Source organism: Onychomys torridus, chromosome 1 (genome assembly GCF_903995425.1).
Source record: "Onychomys torridus chromosome 1, mOncTor1.1, whole genome shotgun sequence".
Taxonomy (NCBI): domain Eukaryota; kingdom Metazoa; phylum Chordata; class Mammalia; order Rodentia; family Cricetidae; genus Onychomys; species Onychomys torridus.
In genome coordinates, this window is record NC_050443.1 from 10885796 (window position 1) to 10911031 (window position 25236).

The 25236-nt window shown below is 53.4% G+C and overlaps 1 protein-coding gene across 2 annotated transcripts in view; it reads right to left on the minus strand.

The window, feature by feature from the left end:
• The window catches only part of Mark4 (microtubule affinity regulating kinase 4), a 33418-nt gene that overhangs the window by 5684 nt on the left and 2498 nt on the right, over nucleotides 1-25236 (minus strand). For both annotated transcript variants that reach the window (XM_036182641.1, XM_036182649.1), the window contains exons 2-14: nucleotides 20219-20419; nucleotides 17356-17409; nucleotides 17191-17239; nucleotides 16573-16638; nucleotides 15946-16016; nucleotides 14966-15022; nucleotides 11933-12169; nucleotides 7287-7406; nucleotides 6830-6929; nucleotides 5340-5449; nucleotides 5084-5243; nucleotides 2760-2977; nucleotides 980-1083 (exon numbers count right to left, since the gene is read on the minus strand). In XM_036182641.1, coding sequence (XP_036038534.1) covers nucleotides 980-1083; nucleotides 2760-2977; nucleotides 5084-5243; nucleotides 5340-5449; nucleotides 6830-6929; nucleotides 7287-7406; nucleotides 11933-12169; nucleotides 14966-15022; nucleotides 15946-16016; nucleotides 16573-16638; nucleotides 17191-17239; nucleotides 17356-17409; nucleotides 20219-20419 — 1547 coding nt within the window. The remainder of the gene's footprint in view (nucleotides 1-979; nucleotides 1084-2759; nucleotides 2978-5083; nucleotides 5244-5339; nucleotides 5450-6829; nucleotides 6930-7286; nucleotides 7407-11932; nucleotides 12170-14965; nucleotides 15023-15945; nucleotides 16017-16572; nucleotides 16639-17190; nucleotides 17240-17355; nucleotides 17410-20218; nucleotides 20420-25236) is intronic.

Sequence of the window (25236 nt, forward strand, 5' to 3'; positions counted from 1 at the left end):
TCCCAGGTTCACATTGACACCCACCAAATCATAACACATATGCATACACAGCTCAGTCCCAGAATTCACTGGGGACCAGCCAATAATGTGCCCAAAGCTTGGTAGGTGAGAGTTATGTTAGGTCTGGATGGAACCAACTCATGTTCCCTTTGTTCCCCTTCCTAGTCCTTCAAGAAAAGTTGTTTTTAATTTTTTTTTATTTTTTATGTGCCTGGGTGTTTTGCCTACATGTATGCCTGGGCACCACATGGACCCGGTGCCTGCAGAGGTTGGAAGAGGGCATCGGATGTCCTGGAACTGGAGTTACAGTGGGTGCTGGGAATCAAACCCGGGTCCTCTGCAAGAGCAGCCAGTGCTCTTAACCACTGACCACCTCTCCTGCCTCTCTTTCTTTTTATATTGAGACAGGATCTCATGTAGCCCAGGTTGGCCTTAAACTTCTGATCCTCCTGCCTTCCCCTTCCAGCTGGGGGTGTGGCACCTGCCCTGGTGTAGGATAGGCACCAAATCCAAGGCTTTGGGCATGTCAGGCAAGCGCTAACCAACTTAGCCACTTCCCCAGTGCTCATTTAAAACAAAACAAAATAGGATTTCATGTGGCTCAGGCTAGCAAGGTTGATACTGAAATCTGATCATCCCTTCTCGTCCTTCAGGTGCTTAGCGCCATGGTGTGTGTGTGTGTGTGTGTGTGTGTGTGTGTGTGTGTGTGTGTGTGGTCACTCACTTCCTATTCAAAAACTCCACTTGGTTCCTAGGCTGGTGGGTGGTAGTTAGGGAGGCCAACCTTCTCAGCACTGAGGACTGGTTTACCACGTGGGAACACCTTCAGCGGTGAGACCTGCCCATGAAGGGCAGGGGGATGCTGCTAGGCACATCACCCTGCCATGTGTCGGCTCTGATCATCAGTGTGTGTGTGCAGGGTGGGGGTAGCTCACTCCCTCCCTAGGTCCCTTTCATCCCCAGCCTTGGCTTCACATACCTGTTTTCTTTGCCATTTGGCAACAAGGACGGGCGCTCGGCCCCTGGTCGCTCTGTGCACACATAGGTGTTTCTTCGGGTCATCATGCTAGGGGGGAGGTTGTTCTATGGGAGACACACCAAGGGACAAGAGGTAAGAAGATGTCCCCCCCCCCAGCCTCCCCACACCTTATTGCATTCTGCCACGACATACTTTTCCTTTCAAAGATTTATTTTTTTAAAGTAAGATTTATTTATTTATTATGTATACAATGTTCTGCCTATTTGTGTCCCTGCAGGCCAGAAGAGGGCACCAGACCTCATTATGGATGGTTGTGAGCCACCATGTGGTTGCTGGGAATTGAACTCAGGACCTCTGGAAGAGCAGCTAGTGCTCTTAACCGCTGAGTAATCTTTCCAGTGTAAGTTTTATGTTTTAAATAATTTTGTTTTTTGAGACAGGGTCTCTCTGTGTAGCCCTAGCTGTCTTGGAACTCACTCTGTAGACCAGGCTAACCTGGACAAATTCAGAGATCCACCTGCCTCTCTGCCTCCTGAGTGCTGGGATTAAAGGTGTGCACCACCACCACCTGGCCCAAATGATTTATTTGTATTTTATGTGTATTAGTGTTTTGGCTGCACATATGTCTGTGCACCACCTGCATGCAGTGCCCTCAAGAAGCCAGAAGGGGGTGTCAGATTCCCTGGAACTGGAGTTACAGATGGTTGTGAGCCACCATGTGGGTGCTGGGAATCCAAGCCAGGTCCTCTGCAAGAGCAGCCAGTGCTCTTAGCCACTCTCTCCAGCCCCCTCCTTTGTGTGAGACAGCGGCTCGTGTACCCCAGGCTGAGAATGAACTTCTGGTCCTCCTGCCTCCAGCCAGGTGTGGAAGAGAGGTCTGTGCAGCCTGCCTGTGGGCGGCAAGCAGCTACCAGCTGAGTCTCACTTCCCGCTCTTCCCACTTCCTTCTCCAGACTTCCACAGGACCTGTCACCTGCTCAGAGCAGTCCTCCTGCTCCCCCCAACATGCTCCTACAGAACCTTCCAGCTGTGGTTCCCGGTGGCTGCCAGCACCAGCTCAGGTGAGCCCCTCTCCACGCTCACCCCCCTCAGAGCAGCAGGCACTGAGGATCAGCCTTGCATCCCATACCCTTTTCGAAAGCTTGCCTAAGGTTGGAATTGCAGGGGTTGGAGAGGCGGCTTAGTGGTGCAGGGCACTTGCTGCTCCTTAAAAGGACCTGAGTTTGAGTCCAGCATCCACCCCCAGTGGCTCACAACTGGATAAACTCCAGCTCCTGGGTATGTGTGTGTGTGTGTGGTGGGGATGGAGGTGTCAGACGCCCTCTTCTGGCATATTTTGGTACTGCAGGGATGTGTTGGACCCTGAGCTAAATATGCCCTTAACCCTGAGGTTAATTCTTTAAACAGTAACAAGAATTTCAACGTTCTCCTTATTCTTTTTGTATTTATATTTCTTTCCTTCTGTGACAGATTTCTCTAGCCCAGGCTGGCCTGGAACCCATAATTCTTCTGCTTCTGGGCTCCTGAGTGCTGGAATTATAGGCATGCGCTGGGCCAGGCTTGGAGGATGATTTCTGTGGTATAGGGCGTGTGTGTGTGTGTGTGTGTGTGTGTGTGTGTGTGTGTGTGTGTGTGTGTGTGTGTGTGATTTATGTGTGGTGCAAACGCATATGTTAAATAAAGATCACAGAGTGGGGGCGTGTCTGCGATGAGGGCAGGATCTCAGCAATGGAGGTGGGGGTGGGACCTGCATCCCTCCCCAGCTACTTCGGCCACTCACAGGGGTGCTCATGCTGTCCTTCCGCCGCTCGGGGATCTCTGCCTTGTTGGGGTTGTGGGCACTGCTGACCATGGGGCTGGATGGGGGCAACCCTCGGCTCCCGCTCCCCGCCGCGCTGCAGCTGGCTTTCCGGCCCGGCAGCCGCTCTTCTTTGAGCTCCGTCTCCCCGGTGCTGGTGGGGCTGCGCTTCGGGTGCAGTGGGGCAGGGGACGGGCCACCTGGTGGGGGGACGGATCAGTTAGAGCCGAGGTCGCCAGAGACAGGAGAGGGGATCCAGGGGGCCCCCAGAACCTTAGGACACTTTATAATAGCTGTAGTTTTTTTTTTCTTTTCCTTTTTTTGGGGGGTGGGGTAGGGGCTGCTTTTCAAGACAGGGTTTCTCTGTGGAGCCCTGGCTGTCCTGGAACTCTCTGTAGCCCAGGCTGGCCTCGAATTCTGAGATCCTCTCGCCTCTGCCTCGAGTGCCAGGATTCCGCCTGGTTGGGTACATTTTCTTATGGTGTTTCGGCATCACAGTCTGCCTCAGTGAGTTTCAGGTCAGTCTGGTCTACACAGAGAGCTCCAGGCTAGCCAGGGCTACATGGTAAGACCTTATTTCTAATAAAAAATTTTTGGTAACAGTGATTGATGGTCAGTGTCTACAATCTAGAACAACTTTGGGGAGTCCAGGGAGGGACAGTCTAGATTAGTTTGCCTGTGGGCATGTCAGAGTGTGTATGTGTGTGTGTGTGAGAGAGAGAGAGAGAGACAGAGACAGAGACAGAGAGAGACAGAATTTCATTCTGTTAATTGCAGCGGGAAGCCCCACCCATGGTGGCCAGCACCAGTCCCTAGGCTTGGAAGCTGCAGGCTGAACTGTGTAAGAGCGGAGAAAGTGTGCTGAGCACTAACACACACCCACGTATGCATTGGCTCGGTGCTCCTGACTGGATACAATGTGGCCAGCTCCTGAAGCTGTGACATCCCCAACAGGACAGACTGTAACCCTGAGCTAAATAAACCCTGTCTCCCTTCAGCTCTTTCCCAGGCTGCTTTCTCACCGCAACAGTAAGGACCTAAGTTTCAGACTTCCGTGGGAGGCCACATCAGTTTGGAGTAACAAGAAGGCAGGTCCTTGACAGCCACACTGTGCAATGTGTCCTGTGCTCCAGCTACAGAGCGCCAATCCCAACTAGACTCTTAGCAAAGCTATCCCTGACAGGCAGGCTAAGGAGTCCAGCTACCGTCTGGACCACACTAACAGTGAGCACTGAGGGACCCGTGAACTCAGAGGACAAGGGAAAGCCTGGACCACACTAACAGTGAGCACTGAGAGACCCGTGAACTCAGAGGACAAGGGAAAGCCTGGACCACACTAACAGTGAGCACTGAGGGACCCGTGAACTCGGAGGACAAGGGAAAGCCTGGACCACACTAACAGTGAGCACTGAGGGACCCGTGAACTCAGAGGACAAGGGAAAGCTAAGGAGAGAGGAAGACAAGCTCAGGAAACTAAGAGGGTGCAAGAAAGATTATCATCTGTGTGGGGTCTGAATGTTTTTCTAGAAGCCAGCCCTTTCCCAGCCCGCCTCTGGACTCATGTTTGTGAGGCAGGATCTCATGCCGTCCAAGGTTCCTGGCACGAACGAGTTGGCTCAGTGGACCCAGGTTCGATTCCCAGCACCCACATGGCACCCAGCACTCCATTCCTCTCGAACCAACTTGTGAGAATTTAGCAGAAATCACTGTATGGGGTAGACATCAGAATGAACAACTGTTTTTCAGGAGTACTTTGACCTTGAAGAATCTGTGTGGAAACCGTGACTGTCTTGCTGAGGGGCTAGCAGCCATCCCATGACGTTGGTCACAAACGCCCCAGCACACCCGAGGCTCTTACTGTACATTGCAAACGACACACAATAAAGAACTAAAGTCACGGGGGCATGCGATGCCCTCCTTTAGTAAGACATGTAGATTAGATCAGGGACCGTGGTATGAGGAAGTACTTTGTGTCACTTCAATAAATACACCTCTGTACAGCTGCTGTTCGGGGGTTCATCCATCAGAGAGGCTGGCCCCACCTGCTGCCACACAGGTCTTACATTTCATCTTGGAGTGCCTGCTTTCGTCAACTGATCTACACTACATGGTACACCCCGATGCCTCGTCATCCCACCACCTGGAAGGCTGAGGCAGGAAGACGGTGAATTTGAGGCTGGCCTGGATTATCTAGTGAGATTCCCAACTCCTCACACAATCCATTTCCCTGGCATCTGTAGGTAGCTTCGGCGGGCTTCTGACAGCCGGTCAAGGCTGGGCTAGACTTCCGGGGTGGGGGCACTCACAGAAGTCGCTATGCCGGCGTTGGCGGTGGTACGTGGAGGAAGAACTCCGCTGCCCTTTGTTGTGGCTGCTGCCTTTGCTGGAGCTCGTCCCGTTGGTGGTGTCGCTGGGTGCCCGCACCCGTGCCAGGGCCAGCCCTGGGGCACCCCGGTCCCCACCCTCCTACGAGAGAAAACATGAAAGGCACCTCAGCCCTCTGTCCGAGCTGCCGGCCCCCAAGTCCCGCCACCCCAGGCCTGAGGCCCCACGACCTCTGACCTCAGTCTTCCTGCCCAGCAGGAGGTAGGTGGCGGTCACCTCGTTGTACTTCTGGCTGGTCAAGGCCTCTTTGATTTCTTCCCGTGTGTAGCCCATACCCACCATTACCTCTGGGAGATGGATGGAGAGAAGGGTCAGTCTCCTTCCCCAGGCTGTCCCTTCCACCCCTCTATCGGTCAGTACTGTCTGTTCTTCTCCCCTCTGCCAGCGGATATAAATTTTTGGGGAAGAATATTCCTTCCTTAATGGGACCAGTTTGCTAACCCCTGCCCGCTCCTACCCAGAGTAGGCATGTGACCCAGGTCAGGCCAATCATTGTTCAAACTACAAAGACACACTGGTTAGGTCAACATATGCACACCACCAAGTTTTGACAAATCAAAAAGTTCCACCCGCAAGGCCACAGAGTTAGCATCAGAACAGTCACATGATAGGGGCTCCACCACTGAACCACACCCCAGCCCCTCACTGGGGGATTCTAGGCAGGGGCTCTACCACTGAGCCACACCCCAGCCCCTCACTGGGGGATTCTAGGCAGGGGATCTGCCACTGAACCACACCCCCAACCCCTCACTGGGGGATTCTAGGCAGGGGCTCCACCACTGAACCACACCCCAGCCCCTCACTGGGGGATTCTAGGCAGGGGCTCTACCACTGAGCCACACCCCAGCCCCTCACAGGGGGATTCTAGGCAGGGGCTCTACCACTGAGCCATACCCCCAACCTAAAAGTAATAATATTATAACGATAATTTCTATTAGTTGCGATCATAAAAGCTGACTATGTGGCGACACTCCTAAGGTGGTCCATTTCTTCAGCCGTGGAACAGAAGTTTCTTAGATTTATTTTTGCTGGATTTTTTTTGTTTTGTTTTGTTTTTAAATCCAGGATCTCAGGTCACCAGGGCTGGCCCTCAGGTCATTACATAGTTAAGGATGACCCAAGTGCTTGGATTACAGGCACACACTACCAAGCCGGATTGATCTGTGGCTTATTTTATTTATTTATTTTATGTGTAGGGATGCTGTGCCTGCATGGATAGCTGTGCATACCAGCATGCCTGGTGCCTGTGGAGGCCAGAAGACGGCATTAGATCTCCTGACTAGAGTTATAGACAGTTGTGAGCTACTGTGTGGGTGCTGGGAATTGAACCCGGGTCCTCTGGAAGAGCAGCCAGTGCCCTTAACCTCTGAGCCATGTCTCCAGCCTCAGTGATTCGTTTTCCTATCTTCATTCACACACCAGGCACTGGGGTAAGTGTGTATGTAGATCAACCCCTCCCCTAAGCTGTCCAGTGCTGAGCTGGCCTGTGTGAGTGCTGCCATTTCCTAGAAGCGGAGAGGGCAGACACTCGCTTGGGGTCACACAGCTCGAATGTGGTGCAGGGACAGACATTCCTCAACTGCTCTCAGCCTTAGCAAGACACTGACGGGCAGGAGCTCTGGGCACCGCACCCCTGGGACTGAGGCACCCGCTTCCTTGACCCTCACCAATTCTCTTGGTGTCCCCGAAGTCCTCCTCGGGCTCCGTGTATGGCTTCAGCTCCTCGCCCTCATAGCCAATGTTAATCCATTTGTCTTTCATGATTTGCTGAGGACAAGGGAGACAGGCATCAGAAGGGACACAGAGCTTCCCATCTTCCGAGCGGGACTCCCCGCGGAGCCTACACCCCCACACTGAGGGCTTACTGAGACTTAGCCAGCAGTTCCACCCCCCCCCCCAAGTCTTCCCTGCCACCCCCCTCCTCCGCATCATCTGGGTCCCCAGCACCCTGTAATCATCCTAAGAGTTCATTAGCTTAATTACTGACGTGGCGGGGACCGCCCAGGAGCCTCCTCCTTGCTGTCTACCTCCCCTCAGAGCCGGGCCCCAGCCCCAGGCAAGATGGATGGAGCCACAGGGATCAGGAGACAGGAAGGGCCCAGAGGGTGCGAGGCTGGGGCTCACCTCTAGAGTACAGCGTTTTGCGGGGTTCAGCACCAGAAATCTCCGCAGAATGCTCTCGCAGTCTGTAGACATGTAAAAGGGGACTCGGTACTTTCCTCTGAGAACTCGCTCCCGCAGCTCCTGGGGAGACAGGACAGGGCATGCTAGCCTCTGAAGACAGGCCTCGGCCCTGCCCCCGTCACACCTCACCTCTGCAGGCAGGCCTCATCCCACCTCTGCAGACAGGCTTCCCCTCCCCAACCTCACCTCTGCAGACAGGCCTCACCCCCCTACCCCTGCCCCATCTCACTTCACCTCTGCAGACAGGCTTCCCCTCTCTCCCCCAATCTCACCTCTGCAGACAAGGCTCACCCTACCACCCCTCCTCTGCAAACAGGTCTGCTTCCCACCCCCCATGTCCAGACTTTCTGGAAGAAGTGACTGATGACCAAAGTTCCAGCCCAAACATAGTCAGGAAAACTTAGCTCCACTCTCCTGACCTCACACTTTCTCATCTGTGAAATGGGGGCACCCTAAAGGCAGTCATTTAAAAGTCCTCCCCAACTGCAAGACAGGGTCTCACAGAAAAAGACTTCGAACTCACTGCTTCATCAAGGACAAGCCTATGATTCTGACTCTCCTTTCCCACCTCGAGAACGCTGGGTGACAGGTATGAGCTGCCATGCCAGGTTATGTGGTGCTTGGGGATGGAATGGAGGATTTTGCATCTCCACAGACAGTTAACTGAGCCACATTCCCCAGACCCTTAATATTTCTAGTTTTAATTTTTGTTTGTTTTTTGTTTTTTTGTTTTTTTGAGACAGGGTTTCTCTGTAGCTTTGGAGCCTGTCCTGGAACTCGCTTTGTAGACCAGGCTGGCCTCGAACTCACAGAGATCCACCTGCCTCTGCTTCCCGAGTGCTGGGATTACAGGCGTGTGCCACCACCACCCGGCTTTTTTTTAATTAAAAAAGTTTCCTTTTTGGCTAGGTGGTGGTGGAACACATCTTTAATCCCAACCCTTGGGAGACAGAGGCAGGTGGATCTCTGTGAGTTCTAGGCTAGCCTGGTCTACAGAGAAACCCTGTCTGGAAAAACAAAGCATAACAAAAAATTGAGACAGGGTTTCACTGTGTAGCTCTGGCTGTCTCCCAAGTGCTGGGATCCAATGTGTTACTACGCCTTGCCTGAAGTTTCTTTTAACAGTCTAATTTTTTTTTTCCCCTTCAGATTTTGGAGATAGAATCTCATGTAGTCCAGGCTGGCCTCGAACCTGTTGTAGAGCCAAGTCTAGATCATCTTGTCTCTGACTCTGGAGTGCTGGGGTTACAGGCCTGGGGCACCACACTCCATTTATCCAATGGTGGGGATTGAAGTTAGGATGAGTTAGGCAAGCACTCTGCCAAGGAAAGCCACACTCTCAGCCACAGAGTGACCAGCACGTAAAGAGCAGGTTTGTAATGGGAAGGGACCCAGCTACTGTCCCCAACCTAGTGTCTGTCTCCATAACAGCCATACTCTTCCAAGAATGATCTTCATGTGCTTACTTATTTTGGGGTTTGGGAGGAAGAATCTTGATCTATAGATGAGGCTAGCCACAAGCTCACAACCCTCCCACCTAGGCCCCCCAAAGGTGTGTGCCACCATACCTCATTCAAGGGGATAACTCTTTTTAAAAATAAAATTTAAAAAGTTAAACGTGTCTGTGTGTGTGTGTGCGCGCGCGCGTGTGTGTGTGCGCGTGTGTGTGTGTGGTTATCTGGGCATGTGTGTGCAGTGCTCACAGAAGCCAGAAGAGGGTGTGAGATCCCTTCGATCTGAGACTCAAACTTGGGATCTCTAGAAGAGCTGCCAGTGCTCTTAGCCTCTGGGCCACCTCTCCAGCCCTCAAGAGGACACTGTTAATACCCCCCAGACAGGAACTTGCCTGAGGGACTCAAAGAGAACATGACAGGGCTGTGAGGATGGCTCAATGGCCAAGTGCTGGTCAAGCATGTATGTGTGAGGACAGGGATTCAGATCCCCAAATCCCACCTACATGCCAGGAGGGCATGGCAGACGCCTGTAAGTCCAGCCTTGAAGACAGAGATGGGGTCGCCAGAGCAAGCGGGCCGGCCAGAGCAGCCACATGAGAGAGCTCCGGGTGTGACTAAGAGATGCAGCCTCACCGAGCAATATGGAAGAACTTAGATAGGTCTCCAACAGCAACCTCGCCCCCCCCCCCCCCCCCCCCCCCCCCCCCCCCCCCGCCACATGACGGTACAGGGCGGGAGAGATGGGCTCAGTGTCTGACAGTGATTGCTGCTTTGGCAGAGGACCTAAGTCTGGGTTCTCAGCACCCACATCAGGCAGCTCACACCCTTCCTTAGGTGACTCTAGTTCTAGGGAATCCAACGGCCTCTTCTGGCCTCTGTGGGCACCGGCGCAAATGTGGGCAAACACACACACACACACACACACACACACACACACACACACACATTCAAATAATAAATAATTAAAAGAACACAACTGAATTGCAGACTCTGGTAGAACCAGTACAACAGGGCATGAGCGGGGCAACCGGGCTATTGAACTTCTTCCCGAAGGGTACTCCACCACAGGAGCCCTTCTCTCTGTGCCCCGGGACATCTCAAGCGCTTCACAGCTGTGCCTCCACAGGCATGAAGACTGCTGTTCAACAGAGTCTTGGACGAAAGGAGGGGCTCCTGAGGGTCAAGGGCTCAGCCTTCTACCCTAGGACAAAAAGTAAAAGGCATTTCCTGTTCGTTAGATGCTCTCCTGCACTGGCCAATCCTCCCTGACACAGGGAGCGGCTGAGGAATTCCTCCGGGAACTACCCACCAGGGGACACGAGGCCATCCAGACTGAGGGCCACTCTGAAAATAAGCTGACCTGAATCCAGTCACAGGTCAAATCACTGAGTACCCCGGTGAGGGGCTGGGGTGTGACTCAGTGGTAGAGCCCCTGCCTAGAGTCCCCCAGTGAGGGGTTGGGGTGTGACTCAGTGGTAGAGCCCCTGCCTAGAGTCCCCCAGTGAGGGGCTGGGGTGTGACTCAGTGGTAGAGCCCCTGCCTAGAACCCCCCCAGTGAGGGGTGGGGCGTGGTCAGTGTCCCTCAGAGAAATGATGTCTGACTATGGCCTGTAGGGTGGAGGCTGGCACTGTTCTGATGTTGTATTTCCTGTGTGTGAACAGCCACAGGAAAACGTCCCTGGTCTCAGGAGATAACTACCTCAGCCTTTAAGGACAGAGGGACACAGTGTCTACAATGAACTGTCCAGCAGGCCATCAATAATGACATGGCTACGTGCGTATGCAGCCACAGAGCCAGCTCTGGGGCTGGATGTCAGCCAGCATGCACCTCCTGAGAAGTACTGGGTGTCTCTATTCTCTCCTTGTAACTTTTCTGTGCATTGGCAATGTTTCAAAGCAAAAACTTCAAAGCAAACTGCCACCAACAAAAAGCCCACCTTCACATCACGCTGATGAACCCCACACTTCAGTAACTCCCGGTTATCTGGGTTCCTCCCCAGTGCCGGGCAACAAGGAATACATATTTTCTGTTTTGCTCATCCCCTTTGTTTTCTGCCTGGATCCACTGTAGAAATGTCCAGTAAATGTGAATGGAATCTTTCTGTGTGCCTTTTGTTTTTTTTTGTTTTTTGTTTTTTTGTGGTCCTGAGGGTGGAACCCAGGACTTCCTGAACACTGGCTGCAACCTCAGCTCCCTTTGACTTCTACTGAAACAGTGTGTCACTAAGATGCCCAAGCTGACCTTGAATTTGACATCCCCCTGCCTCAGCCTCTTCAGTGCTAGAATGACAGTCACATCCCATTCTACACAGCGTTTAAACAAAAACAATCCGTAAATGCACAACTCTGAAGAGCTCTAGTGTCTGGTAAGTGCACAATCATCACCACTATTAATTTCAGAATATACTTTATCATTTTAAAAGATGCCCTATGAAAGCTGGAGGTGTGGCTCAGTGGTAGAGCCCCTGCCTAGAATCCCCCAGTGAGGGGCTGGGGTGTGGCTCAGTGGTAGAGTCCCTGCCTAGAATCCCCCAGTGAGGGGCTGGGGTGTGGCTCAGTGGTAGAGCCCCTGCCTAGAATCCCCCAGTGAGGGGCTGGGAATGTGGCTCAGTGATAGTCTGTTTGGCCCTAAATTCCATCTGTAGTACTACACACACACACACACACACACACACACACACACACACACACACACACACAGCAAAATCCCTGAGTCCTTTAGCTGCTCTCCTCTCCCCCACCCTGGCCTTAGGTAACCACTAGCCTGCTTCTGCTTTCTGCTTTATGTGGATTTCCCTGTTCTGGGCACTGCACAGGAATGAAACCCCGCCCTGGCCTTCTGTCACTGTTTTTGAGGCTCACCCCTCCTGCCATGTTTCTGTCTCTCTTTACACATGGCAGATTTGAAAAGCCTTAAATGGGGCATGACCCAGAAGTTTCTAATGATTTTTCCCCCCTGGAGCAGGTCAAGACTAGAATCCAAATCCACCAGCTGTGCAGCTCACAGCTTGGGCCCCAACAGCACTGGCCACATGGGCTGTCCTCCAGGCAGTGGACACTCAAGTATCCCTGCTCCTTATCTGACCATGTGACTTCAAGCCCACCTGACCCTGCCCGCCCTGTCCCTGGTACCTTGAGGTTGTGCCCATCAAAGGGCAGGGAGCCGCTGACCAGCGTGTACAGGATGACTCCAAGGCTCCAAATGTCCACCTCTGGCCCATCGTACTTCTTGCCCTGGAACAGCTCTGGGGCGGCGTACGGGGGGCTCCCACAGAAGGTGTCCAGCTTCGAGCCCAGTGTGAACTCATTGCTGAACCCGAAGTCGGCAATTTTGATGTTGGCCTCGGCATCCAGTAACAGGTTCTCAGCCTGAGAGGGAAAGGGGGCAGAGGGTGAAGACAGAGGCTCACGACAGCCTTCCTGACCTACCTTGCCATCCTCCTGCCTCTGCCTCCCCAAGGCTGGGGTTACAGGCATGTGCCACCACACCCAGTTTATGTGGACTTGGTAATAGATAGAGCCCTTGATTCTGTACATGCCAGGCCGGCGCTCTTCAGAGTGAGCCATGCCCACAGCCTGGTGACATTTTCTTTCCTGACATCTGAGGCGCCACAGTCCAGCCTTGCTTGACCTGAGTTCTGATGGCCTTGGATGCTGCAGCCGCCATCAGGACCTGGGAAAACGACTCCAGTCTCCTGCACTAGATGGCGCACAACCTCCAGGTTAATTCTCCCCATCGACCAAGCAGGTCATTCATGGCCAAGTGCCTGCCTCATAAGTATCCAGTCATTGACAGAGCACGTTTCCAGAACTTTCCACAGCCATTCCTCAGTGGTCTTCATGTCTTTGGAAACTACTTAAATGTCTACATCAAGGATTCCTTTTTTGTCTTTGTTGTTTTTGCTGAGACAGGGTTCATGTGATTCAAGTTGGCTTGGACCTGACTTCAGAGCCCAGGCTATCCTCCAACTCATGGCAATCACCCCACACGTGCTGGGACCATGGGCTTCTAGCTGGCATAAGGCTATAAGCATTTTAGCCCAGGCTGGCTTCCAACTCATGTATTCTCCTGCCTCATCCCTGAGATCTGGAATTACAAGTGAGAGGAACCACATCCAACTTCCCCCAGGTTTTGTGTTGGTTGTTGCTATTTTGAGACAGAGTCTTGTGTAGCCGAGGCTAGCCTTAAACTTCTGTTGATCCCCTTTGGTCCTCTGTGGTTGAGACTGAGCCTTGCAAGTGTCAAACAAAGCACTTGCCCTTGGCCTTGAACTCCTGATCCTCCTGCCTCTACCTCCCAAGCACTGGGATTACAGGCATGTACCACACTGGGCTAGGCCCAGGTTCCTGTGGTTTTTTTGTTTTTTAATTTTTTTAAATAATTTATTTAGGAGCTGGAGAGATGGCTCAGTGGTTAAGAGCACTGATTGCTCTTCCAGAGGACCTGGGTTTAATTCCCAGCACGCACGTGGCAGCTAACAACTGTCTGTAACTCCAAGATCTGACACCCTCACACAGACATCCATAAAGGCAAAACACCAATGCAAATAAAATAAAAATAAATTTAGGGTTGGGGATTTAGCTCAGTGGTAGAGCGCTTGCCTAACAAGTGCAAGGCCCTGGGTTCGATCCTCAGCTCCGGGGAAAAACAAACAAACAAACAAAAAAAAACATCAGAAGCAAACTTCTGCCCTCCGGGGTTCTCCCACTGTGCTGTAAGCCTGTATTTAAGACCTCCTCCCTCCTTCAATAAATGGCATTCAGCCTTCAGAAAAAAAGGAGGAGGAGGAGGAGAAGAGAAGGAGGAGGAGGGGGTCAAGATCATGATCGGGAAACCCACAGAGACAGTTGACCGGTGCTAGTTGGAAGTCACTGACTCTGGACTGACAGCCCGGGAACCTGCATGGGACTGAACTAGGCCTGCTGAATGTGGGTGACAGTTGTGTGGCTCAATCTGTTTGTGGGGTCCCTGGCAGCAGGGCCAGGACTTATCCCAGGTGCATGAACTGGCTCTTTGGAGCCCATTCCCTGTGGTGGGATACCTTGCTCAGCCTTGATACAATGGGGAGGGGCTAGGCTCTCCTTCAACTTGGTATGCCAGACTTTGTTGACTACCATGGGAGGGAGGCCTTACCCACTCTGAGGAGTGGATGGGGATAGAGTGGGAGGGAGGGGGAACTGGGGTTGGCATGTAAAATGAAAAAAAAAAATTAATAAATAAATATATTTAAAATAAAAAATTTATTTAACTTTTTTATTTTATGTGCATTGGTGTAAAGGTGTCAGATCCCCCAAAACTGGAGTTACAGATAGTTGTGAGCTGTCATGTGGGTGCTGGGTATTGAACCTGGTCCTCTGGAAGAGTAGCTGGTGCCCTTAACCACTGAGCCATCTCTCCAGCCTTTATTTATTTATTTTTTATTAATTAAATGTGCATGACTGAGGAGTGGGATGGGAGGTGCACATGACCTGTGGGGGTCAAAGGCTAAGTGTAGAGTCAGTTCTCTCTCCTTCCACCATGTGGGTCCCCAGGAACTGAACACAGGTCGATGGGCTGGAACAGCAAGCACCCTTACCCACTATCCCACCTCAGCCCCCCAAGAGCTTTAAAAACAATGAAACAACTCTGGTCTCAGGCACAGAGTTTGTCTTAAAAGCCCCTAGTGCCCAGCCCAGCACACAGTAGGTGTGTCCAGCACACAGCAGGGTGACCCAGACTACGGGCCTATCGGGTCTTAGATTTGTGTTTTCTTTAATTGGGGGTCTGAGGACAAAGACCAGAGAGGCCACCAAGCTTGGCTGCAGCAGGTGGCTGGGTGGGCCTGTAGGGATCAATTTCCCATCCCCTGGTGCTGGCGCCGTGGCCTCTGCATCACCCTAAAACCCTGGGCTTCCAAGACTCTGTGGAGTGACCTTGGCCTGAAAGCTAAGTTCTCACAGGCTCCAGAGGTCCAAAGAGGGAGTAGATGTCGGAGATACAGCAAGGCCCTGGAGGCCGAATACCGTATCTCACCCCACTGTCCTCCTAGAGGCCACCCCAGGACACTCGGTCCCAAGGTCCTCCCACCTCCCACCAGGGAGAACCCTGGGTCCCAGGTGGCAGCTGGGGAACTGAGGAGTGGCTGGCGGGGCCGGGGTGCTGGGGTCCTGGTGGGAGGGGCTTACCTTTAGATCCCTGTGGACGATGTTCTTCTGGTGACAGTAGTGCACGGCAGACACAATCTACGGTGGGTGGGAGACGGTCACCAGCCGCGAAGCCGCCAGCCACGGCCGACCTCCACACCCAGTACCGCCCCTGGCACAAGTGAGGCCCTGGGGACTCAGGCAGACTTCAGCACCCTGACACCTGATATTCTCACAGGCAGATGACACACATGCGCGCGCGCACGCGCGCGCGCACACACACACACACACACACACACACACACACACACCCATGGCTGTAGCACTAAGACCTTGAGACTAGCCCATGTTTGGAAGCTCAACTGTCCCATGTTGGAAACAGGTGTGGGGGCTGCAGTCCTCACTGTACCTGAAGGAGGTTCTTACCCTCAAACCAATACTAGATATAGCGGTGTCCACTCACAGGCCACACATGCTAACATACCTCTCACACCCCGACAACTATGGATCTTTTCACCCTGTTCCTCACACTGCATGTCCTCACCTCATATCTGGTGTGTCCTCTCATCTCCATACGCTCTCACTCACCAAGATCCACACCTCAATTCATGCCCTCCATGGAATCCTCCACACCAGGGCACTGCCATGACACACCCCATACCAGTACCTACAGATCCTGCCACCCTGAAGCCCCACCCACACCCGGCACTCCAATGCACACAGCCATCACACACCTACACACACACCTCGTCAAGGACCACTTCCCTTTCTGTGTACATTCTATGAGATTGTGCATGCGTGTGTTTCTGCACACTCACGGGTGTGTGTGTGTGTGTGTGTGTGTGCGCGCGCACGCGCGCACATGTGTGCAGGCCACCTCCATCACTTGCACCCCCAGGTCCCCACAGCCTCCTCCCACCGGAGTCCCCACACATCCTCACCCCTGTGCAGCGCACCTGCGGGCACTCCACTGAGCCCTCCCTCAGACGCTCTTCCCAGGGCCGGGGCACCCGGTCTCTCACCTGTCGGAATTTGGCTCGGGCCTCCTTCTCCTTCATGCGGCCATGCGACACGAGGTAGTCAAACACTTCTCCTGCAGATGGAGAGGAAGAGGGGTCAAGGCTGGAGCCAGAGGGCATGGGGGTGTGAGCGCAGGGCGTGGGGGTGCAGGGGGTGTGAGCGCGGGGCGTGGAGGTGCAGGGGGTGTGAGCGCAGGGTGTGGGGGTGCAGGGGGTGTGAGCGCAGGGCGTGGGGGTGCAAGGGGTGTGAGAGGAGGGTGTGGGGGTGCAGGGGTGTGTGTAAGCACAGGGCATGGGGGTGCAGGGGGTGTGAGCGTGGGGCGTGGGGGTGCAGGGGGTGTGAGTGCGGGTCGTGGGGGTGCAGGGGGTGTGAGCACGGGGCGTGGAGGTGCAAAGGGGTGCAGGGGGTATGAGCACAGGGCATGGAGGTGCAAGGGGGTACAGGGGGTGTGAGAGGAGGGTGTGGGGGTGCAGGGGGTGTGTGAGCACAGGGTGGGGTGCAGGGGGTATGAGAGGAAGGTGTAGGGGTGCAGAGGTGTGTGTGAGCATAGGGCGTGGAGGCAGGGGGTGTGAGAGGAGGGTGTGGGGGGCAAGGGGGTGTGAGTACAGGGCATGGGGGCAGGGCCTCACCTGCGCTGGCATATTCCATCACCAGGTACAGCGTCTTCTCTGTCTCTATCACCTCAAAAAGCTTCACTGGGAGGGGGAGGGAAGGATGCAGGGTTAGGTGAGTGAAGAGTGGCCATTCTCCACCAGACCCCACAGCCATCTGCCAACCATCACCCGCCTTCTGCCCGAACCCTCGGTGGCCCCCTACTTGTGGCCAGGTTTTCCATCCGCTCAGCCTCCCTCTCTACACAGAGCTTCAGCTCGATGAGGCCTGGGACCCGTGCCGGAGGTGGCGGCAACGGCAGTACCGGCAGTACCGAGCAGATGCATGTCACCCAGGGGGGCTAAGCTGTGCCCCTCAGTAGCCACCCTTTGTTCACCTCTGCCTAATGACTGCACAGCGGTTCACATGAGCCCAATGCCATGGCTCACGCGGCTCCTCTTAGCCAGTCATCACAACCTTGGTACAGATCCGTACTCCAGAAGACAAAACACAGGCTCAGAGAAGCTAAGTCATCTCCCCAGAGTCGCACAGCCAGACAGCGCCACCAGGGACTGGGTCTCTCTAACGCCGTCCCACTCTCCCTTCCCAAGGATCCACCCCGGCCTACTTCCGGGCCAGCTCCGACCTCTCCTCACCGATGTTGGGGTGGTTGAGTCCCTTCATGATTCGGACTTCTCTGAACAGCTGGGCAAGGCCAGAGAGGAAGAAGAGACAGCAGTGAGGAGATGGTTTGGGGTCTCTTTCCCTGCCAGGCCTTCACCCGGCTCTGGTCCCACCATGTCCCCTCCTCTGGGCCTCACCTTCTGCAGGCTACTGGGGTTCAGCTGCGTTTTATCAATGATCTTGATAGCAACCTGAAGGTGAAAGAAGGCAGGCAGGTCAAAACCCCCACCTCAGATCACATAGCAAATTTGGGGCCAGCCTGGGCTACACGAGACACATGAAATGCTATCTCAAATTTTCTTAACTGTTACTTGAATGTTAAGTCTTAAATGAACAAAGTATGGTGCTCTGTGCCTGTAATGTCACAATGGGGAGGCCGAGGGAGGCTGAGACCAGACTGGTCTACACAGCAAGTTCCAGGCCACAAGGGGATAGGGGAGAGATGTGAAGCACCATGGCTGTTTGCAGAGGGCCCTGCAGAGTTCAGTCCCCAAGCACCCACCTGGGGGCTCGCAATCATCAGCAACTCCAGTTACAAGATATCCAATACTATCCCCTGCCCTTCTTGGCCCCCTGCTCTCTTGTACACATATCCACCCACAGAAACACAGACACATAATTTAAATCAATAAGTAAATCAATGAATTTTATACCGGGTGTGGTGGAGCACTTGGGAGGCAGAGGCAGGGGGAATCTCCATGAGTTCTAGGCCAGCCAGGACTACACAGCGAGACCCTACCTCAAAAAGGGGGAGGAGGAATTTAAAAAATATATAATAAATCTTGGGGGAAAAAAATAAAAGCAACCTCTGGAATGGAGTCCACACATGGGGAACAGCCTGTGCTCGCTCTGTGGGGAACAGGCCCTGTGCCCTTGCTGGATTCTCACACCCAGATTTTTGAGAAATTTGTCAGGCACTTTGCATGCCAGTATTGAAGATGATCATATGGTTCCCTTCATCTGTGGATGTGACGAAGCACAGAAATAAATTGTGGCACAGAGAGGAACTCTGCTTTCCCGGGAGGGGCCCAGCACCGCTGTCATATGGCTGATGCTAATTTGTTTGCCCGATTCCATCCCTAATACTGTGTTTGAGATGGGGGTTGGTGGTCAGACAGTTCAGCTGGTAAAGACAGCTCCGCCACTGAGCCTGACAGCCGGTGTTTGAGCCTTGGAACCCACGGGGTGAAAGGAGACAATGAATTCCTGCAGGATGTCCTCTGCCCTCCATACATATGTGCACCCACAGAACGAATAAATGGAAAAATAAAATAAAAGGGGGTTTGATTTGAGCCTTGGTCAACATCTCAAAAAAGAAAAGGGTTTTAGCTTGTATTTACACTGGTGAGTAAAAGCAGCCTGCCATTCTGTTTCTTAGGATTTGTTTTGCTTTTTAAAAAGCCCTGGCTGTCCTGGAACTCGCTCTGTAGACCAGGCTGGCCTCCAAACTCAGAGATCTGCCTGCCTCTGCCTCCCAAGTGCTGGGATCAAAGGTGTGAATGACCACACCTGGTTCTTAGGGTTCTGGGTTATGTGGTTTATGTGCTCCTGGGCATCAAACTAGAGGCCTTGTACAAGCCAGGCACCCCCTTCTACCACTGAGCCACACCACCAGCCCCTCACTGGGGGATTCTAGGCAGGGGCTCTACCACTGAGCCATAACCAGCCCCTCACTGGGGGATTCTAGGCAGGGGCTCTACCACTGAGCCACACCCCAGCCCCTCACTGGGGGATTCTAGGCAGGGGCTCTACCACTGAGTCACACCCCAGCCCCTCACTGGGGGATTCTAGGCAGGGGCTCTACCACTGAGCCACACCCCCAGCCTCTCACAGCCCAGCATTGGGACAGACTTGGAGGCAGGACAATGGATGCTGGGACCTTTAGTCAGAGAACCCATCAAAAGGCAAACAGGTGAGGAGCAAAGACACCTGATGTCCTGTCTGGTCCCTCCCTCACATATATATACACATATACAACAAGCAAACAATACAATAAAAATATGCAAAACCCAAAGAGGAAGGCAGACCACATGCCTATGACCTGAGACTTCCTAGCAATTCAGGGAACCTTCTAACTGGTTTTCTTTTCCTACTAGGACTGTTCTGGAAAAATCTGAGCAAGCAGGGGCTAGAGAGATGGCTCAGCACTTAAGAGTGCTGCTGCTCGTCCACAGGACAGTATTTGTCCCAGCATCCATGTCAGGCAGCCACACCTGCCTGTGACTCCAGCTCCAGAAGATCTGGCGCCCTCTTCTGGCCTCTGTGGGCATTGCTCTCACATGCACACACACACACACACACACACACACACACACACACACACACACACACAAATTAAAAATAACATTATGTCAGGTGTGGCAAGCACACACCTTTAATTCTAGCACTCAGGAGGTAAAGGTAGGCAGATCTCCAAGGTCAAGAGCAAATTCCAGGACTACAAAGGAAAACCTTGTCTCAAAAACCAAAGCAAATAAACAAACAAACAAACAAACAAATAAATAAACTTTGCCGGGCAGTGGTGGCGCACACCTTTAATCCCAGCACTTGAGGCAGAGGCAGGTGAATCTCTGGGAGTTCAAGGCTAGCCTGGTCTACAGAGTGAGTTTCAGGAGAGCCGGGACTGTTATACAGAGAAACCCTGTCTCAAAACAAATCAAACAAAACAAAACAAAAATAAACAAACAACAACAAAAAAACCCTTTAAGTTTTAGGTTGGGCACAGTGGCACACACTTTTAGTCCCAGCACTCAGGAGGCAGAGGCAGTGGCTCTCCGTGAGTTCAAGGCCAGCCTGGTCTATATAGGGAGTTCCAGGGCAGCAGGGTTATGTAGAGAGACCCCATCTCCAAACAAAACAAAACCAAACCAACTTTAAACTCTGAGCAAGTGGGGGACTTCCCTAGCATTAGAAGGCCAGGCAGGACCAGTTCTGACCTCACACCTCTTGAACTCCCCTGCCTTGCCATCCACCTGGAGCCCCTTGGTCACAGGCACTCACCTCCCGACCCGTAAGGATATGCCGGGCCAGCTTGACTTTGGCGAAGTTGCCCTTCCCGATGGTCCTCAGCAGGCGGTAGTTGCCCACATGGGGTTGTTCCTCCGGGCAGGAAGCAATAGAGTTCCGGCAACGGGCACCCAAGGAGCGGGTGGACCAGGATGGCCCTTTGTCTGAGGATCGACCACTGCCCAAGGTGCCATGCTGAGTGGAGAGAAGCAGATGAGCCATCCCAGTCCCTCCCCACCACAGAGGCACCTGAGGGCCAGGGTGGGGGGCTCTCTGGAGCTCTGGCCCACTAGGCCCTCCTGCCCCTTTCCAAACTCGGGCCACAGGAAAATGATGGGGACCTCCCCCTCTCCCACAGGGGCTGTGCTCGGAGGGCGGGGAGCTTGCCTAGTGGGCATCAAACTCCGGGTTCCAGCACTCTGGAGGGTGGAGGCAGGTGGACTGGGAGTACAAGGTCATCCTCCACTACACACTGAGTTCCAGGCTAACCTGGGCTACATAGCGAGATTCTCTTTTTGTTTTGTTAAGATAGGCTCTTCTGAAGCTAGGTTGGCTTTAAGCAGATCATGTAGCCGAGAGAAGCCTTAATGTCCATCCTCCTGCCTCCACTTCTCAATGGCTGGGATGATAATTGTGAACCACCACCACCACACCGGTCTCAAGAAAAACCAAGCACCGGGGAAGTATTTCAGTGGTGGGTAGAACACTTGGTTCCCTGGCACAAGGCTCAGGGTTCTATGCCAACCAATGCACAAAGTGGGGGGACTGAGACCCCCCCCTTCCCTTCTCTCTCCTGGGACCACCAGCATCCTCAGGCTACACTCTTCTACCTCCATGAATGGCAATCTCCATCCAGACCCAACACTCCCTTCCCGGCCGGCACAAATCCCAAACACCGTTTCATCCATCCATCAGCACACTTGGGCCTGCCAAAAGTCTATTTTTCTTGGGCTGAGGGAATGGGGAGGGTGGGAGAGGGTCTTAAGTACAGATCTCATTACAGATGGTTGTGAGCCACCATGTGGTTGCTGGGAATTGAACTCAGGACCTCTGGAAGAGCAGTTGGTGCTCTTAACCTCTGAGCCATCTCTCCAGGCCCCAGACCCTCGCTTCTATACCCCACATGTCCTCATTCCTAGCCGACAATCCAGACATTTTTACAGTGGTCCCCTCGCGACACAAGGCCCAACTTTTTATGGTTTGAAAATGTTACACTGAAAATTCTAAGCCGGCCAGTGGTGGCACACGCCTTTATCCCAGCACTCAGGAGGCAGAGCCAGGCGGATCTCTGTGAGTTCAAGGCCAGCCTGGGCTACTAAGTAAGTTACAAGACAGCCACCAAAACTACACAGAGAAACCCTGTCTCGAAAAAACCAAAAACCAAAAAAAAAAAAAAAAAAGAAAAAGACAAAAGAAAATTCTAGCAATCAGCCGAGTGGCGGTGGTGGACACATCTTTAATCCTAGTACTTGGGAGGCAGAGGCAGGTGAGTTCAAGTTCAAGGCCAGCCTGGTCTACATAATGAGTTCCAGGACAGTCAGGGCTACACAGAGAACCCTGTTTTGAAAAACTAAAAGACAAAAACAAACAAACAACCACCTGCCCGCCCCCGCCCCCAAAAAAAACTCCAGCATTTTTTCTTTGGTTTTTTTCTTTTTTTTCTTTTTTTCTTTTTAGACAGGACCTTATGTAGCCCAGGCTGGCCTTGAACTTACCATGTAACTGGAGATGACCTTAAACTCCTTATTACTAGAATGCCTCTATTACAGGATTAATGTTACTCTTTTGTGGTATTCTATTTATTGACATATTTTTCCTTTCTTTCTTTCTTTGTTTTTTTTTTATACTGGGTCTCATTCTGTAGCCCAAGCTGGGCTGGAATGCATAACAACAATTCTCCTGCCTCTGCCTCCCAAGGGCTGGAAATACATGCATGTAGGGTTTTATGTTACAGTTGAGCCAGGGTCTCATGTAGCCCAGGCTAGCCCTGAGCTCCTGATCCTCCTGCCTCAGCCTCCCAAGTGCAGGGATTACAAACTTGTGCCACCATGCCCAGCTTATACCTAGTTTATAATTGATCCTCCTGAGCAGCCCACGTCTATATGAAAAGAGAAATCAAGCTCAGAATGGGCACAGACTCGGGGGCTTCTGGGAGGTCCTAGATGGGGGGAGCTGTCTCGCCGCCACGGTTGCCCCAGATTCTCCTGCAAACAACGGAGCTCTTTATTCTACCTAAACATCCCGTGCTGGCCATTCTGTCCACCTCTCCACGAAACACTGTTTCTTCCTGACCGCCCTCCACCACCCTGCCCCAGTGTGACATGCCCTCCCTGCCATCTCCCACGCCATCAGCTCCTCTGTTCCTGCTGCCCTGTCCTGATTGGGAACTTCCAGGGACTGGGCCTTCCTTTCTTGGCCAGATATCCCTCCATGTCCCTCTCACAGCTGAAGAAAAGCAGACCCCGGACAGGGAGGAAGGGGGAAGGTCGGACAGCCAGAGAGCTGAGGCCCAGGCTGCCCGTGTCAGGGAAGATCTGCCAGGGCACCCCACAGCAACAACCAGCATTTCACAAGCACATACAGTCTATGAATCACCATCCCCACTTTACAGGTAAAGGAAACTGAGGCCTGGAGCTGGGATCTGAACCCAGCTATTTTGTCAAACTGGTATGTAAGTCTGACTCATAATTCTATACCTGTTTTTGTCTTTTTTTTTTTTTTTGTTCAGTTCTCATACACTATAGGAGTGCTCCTCCACAGAGCCACACCCCAGCCCCTCACTGGGGGATTCTAGGCAGGGGCTCTACCACTGAGCCACACCCCAGCCCCTCACTGGGGGATTCTAGGCAGGGGCTCTACCACTGAGCCACACCCCAGCCCCTCACTGGGGGATTCTAGGCAGGGCTCTACCACTGAGCCACACCCCAGCCCCTCACTGGGGGATTCTAGGCAGGGGCTCCTCCACCGAGCCACACCCCAGCCCCTCACTGGGGGATTCTAGGCAGGGGCTCTACCACTGAGTCACACCCCAGCCCCTCACTGGGGGATTCTAGGCAGGGGCTCCACCACTGAGCCACACCCCAGCCCCGCCCCAGGCACAGGCTCCATGGCTGCATTACATCCCCTTTCTTTTTGTATGTGTGTGCAGATGTGCTCCCCTGTGGAGGTCAGAGGTCAGCTTTGGGTAACTTCCTCTATTACTCTCCACCTGAGTTTTTGAAACACGCCTTCTTCACTGAATCTAGAGCTGGACCGGCTGGCCAGCAAGTGCCTAGTATCGGCCTATCTGTACCCGCCCCACGGCCGGACCCGGTGCTGGGGTTCCAGGCGTGTTCTGCCATGCCCAGCTTCTGTGTCGATGCTGGAATCTGAACTCAAGCCCTCATATTCACACAGTAAGCATTTACCCAACGAGCCACCTCCCCATCCCACCCTCCAACTCTCATTTTCATTTTGAGATAAGGTCTTACAAACTTGAAATCCTCCTGCCTCGGTTTCCCAAGCAGCTGAGCTCACTGGCTTACTCCGCCACGCCTGCTTCCACGTGGTTTTTACTAGGTGGATGATACCAACGGCCAAGTCTTGTGCAGACAGGCACCTCACCCACGCGCCATTCCCAAGGGAGCCCAGTGAGGGAGGCCCCTGCGCCCCCACAGTCCAGGGAGCAACAAAGGCTGGGACTGGATAGGGGCCAGCCCTGTTCACCCAGCTTTCTCACAAGAGGCAAGAGGATGATGCCTACCAGGCCCGTCATCATCCCAGCTACTTGGGAAGCAGAGGCCATTGGGTTTTAAATTCAAGATCTGTTGAGGGGGTGGGGGGTGGCAGGGGAAAGAGAGAGTTCAAGGCCAGCCTGGACAACTCAGTGAGATCTGCCTCAGGAACAAGTGAAAGAGATGAGAAATAATTCAGCAGTAGAGCACTGTTAATCAGGGCCTGGGGGTATGGCTCAGTGGTAGAGCCCCTGCCTAGAATCCCCCAGTGAGGGTCTGACGTGTGGCTCAGTGGTAGAGCCCCTGCCTAGAATCCCCCAGTGAGGGGCTGGGGTGTGGCTCAGTGGTAGAGCCCCTGCCTAGAATCCCCCAGTGAGGGGCTGGGGTGTGGCTCAGTGGTAGAGCCCCTGCCTAGAATCCCCCAGTGAGGGGCTGGAATGTGGTCAGTGGTGGAGAACCTGCCTATCATGCACAAGGAAGGCCCTGGCTTTAACCCTCTGTACTGTGCTGTGGATGTAGTAGGCAGAGCCCTGGGCCTGTGGTCTAGTCCTTGCTACTTCCAGTAAAAAGAAAACCAGACTACCCAAGGCCAAGTGATTCCGAATTCCACCCCTGAAGCCCTCACCACCTGTCCCTGCTCACATCACTTGCACCCCAGCTCCACTGTGGGTGCAGCCACAGTGAATATTCTCAAGCTTAGACTCAAACTTCCCCAAGGCTCAGACAGGGAGAGCGCCTTGCCCAAGGGCACAGGGCTTGTGGAGGAGCAGTCCAGGGACTCTGGCCTGAGTCCTGGGCTCCAGGCTCCTGAGTGCTGATCTTCCCACATGCCAGCAGCACTCACTCCCACCCCCAGCCCCAGGGGCAGGCAGGTGGTGGAGAAGGAAGACAGATAAGGTCTCTGATCCCTGCTGAGCCAACAGCCTGAAGAATCCCTGTTGGGTGTTGCCAGGGGGCTCCCTCTAACACCAGAAGACAGTCTGCTGAGGGCTGCATGGTGGAGGGACCCCTGCAAGGGGGTAGCTGGGGCAAAGGATGATGAAACCCCCCAGGGGTCAGAGGCAGGAGCTAAAATTGGCCAGCACCACCAGCTGGCCCGGATCCTGACTGACCAGTGCCCTAACACCAGGCCTGTTGCTAGGGAACCTAGGGACGCTGGCCCCTGGTCTCCTTGCCCTAGAACTTGGGGTAGAAGAGTATGCCCGTATGTGGCTGTTACCACAGTCACCAGGTAGCAGGGGAGCGACTGAAACCTCAGACCGCAGAAGGAAATGGGTGTCACTCCAGTCAAGATAAAAA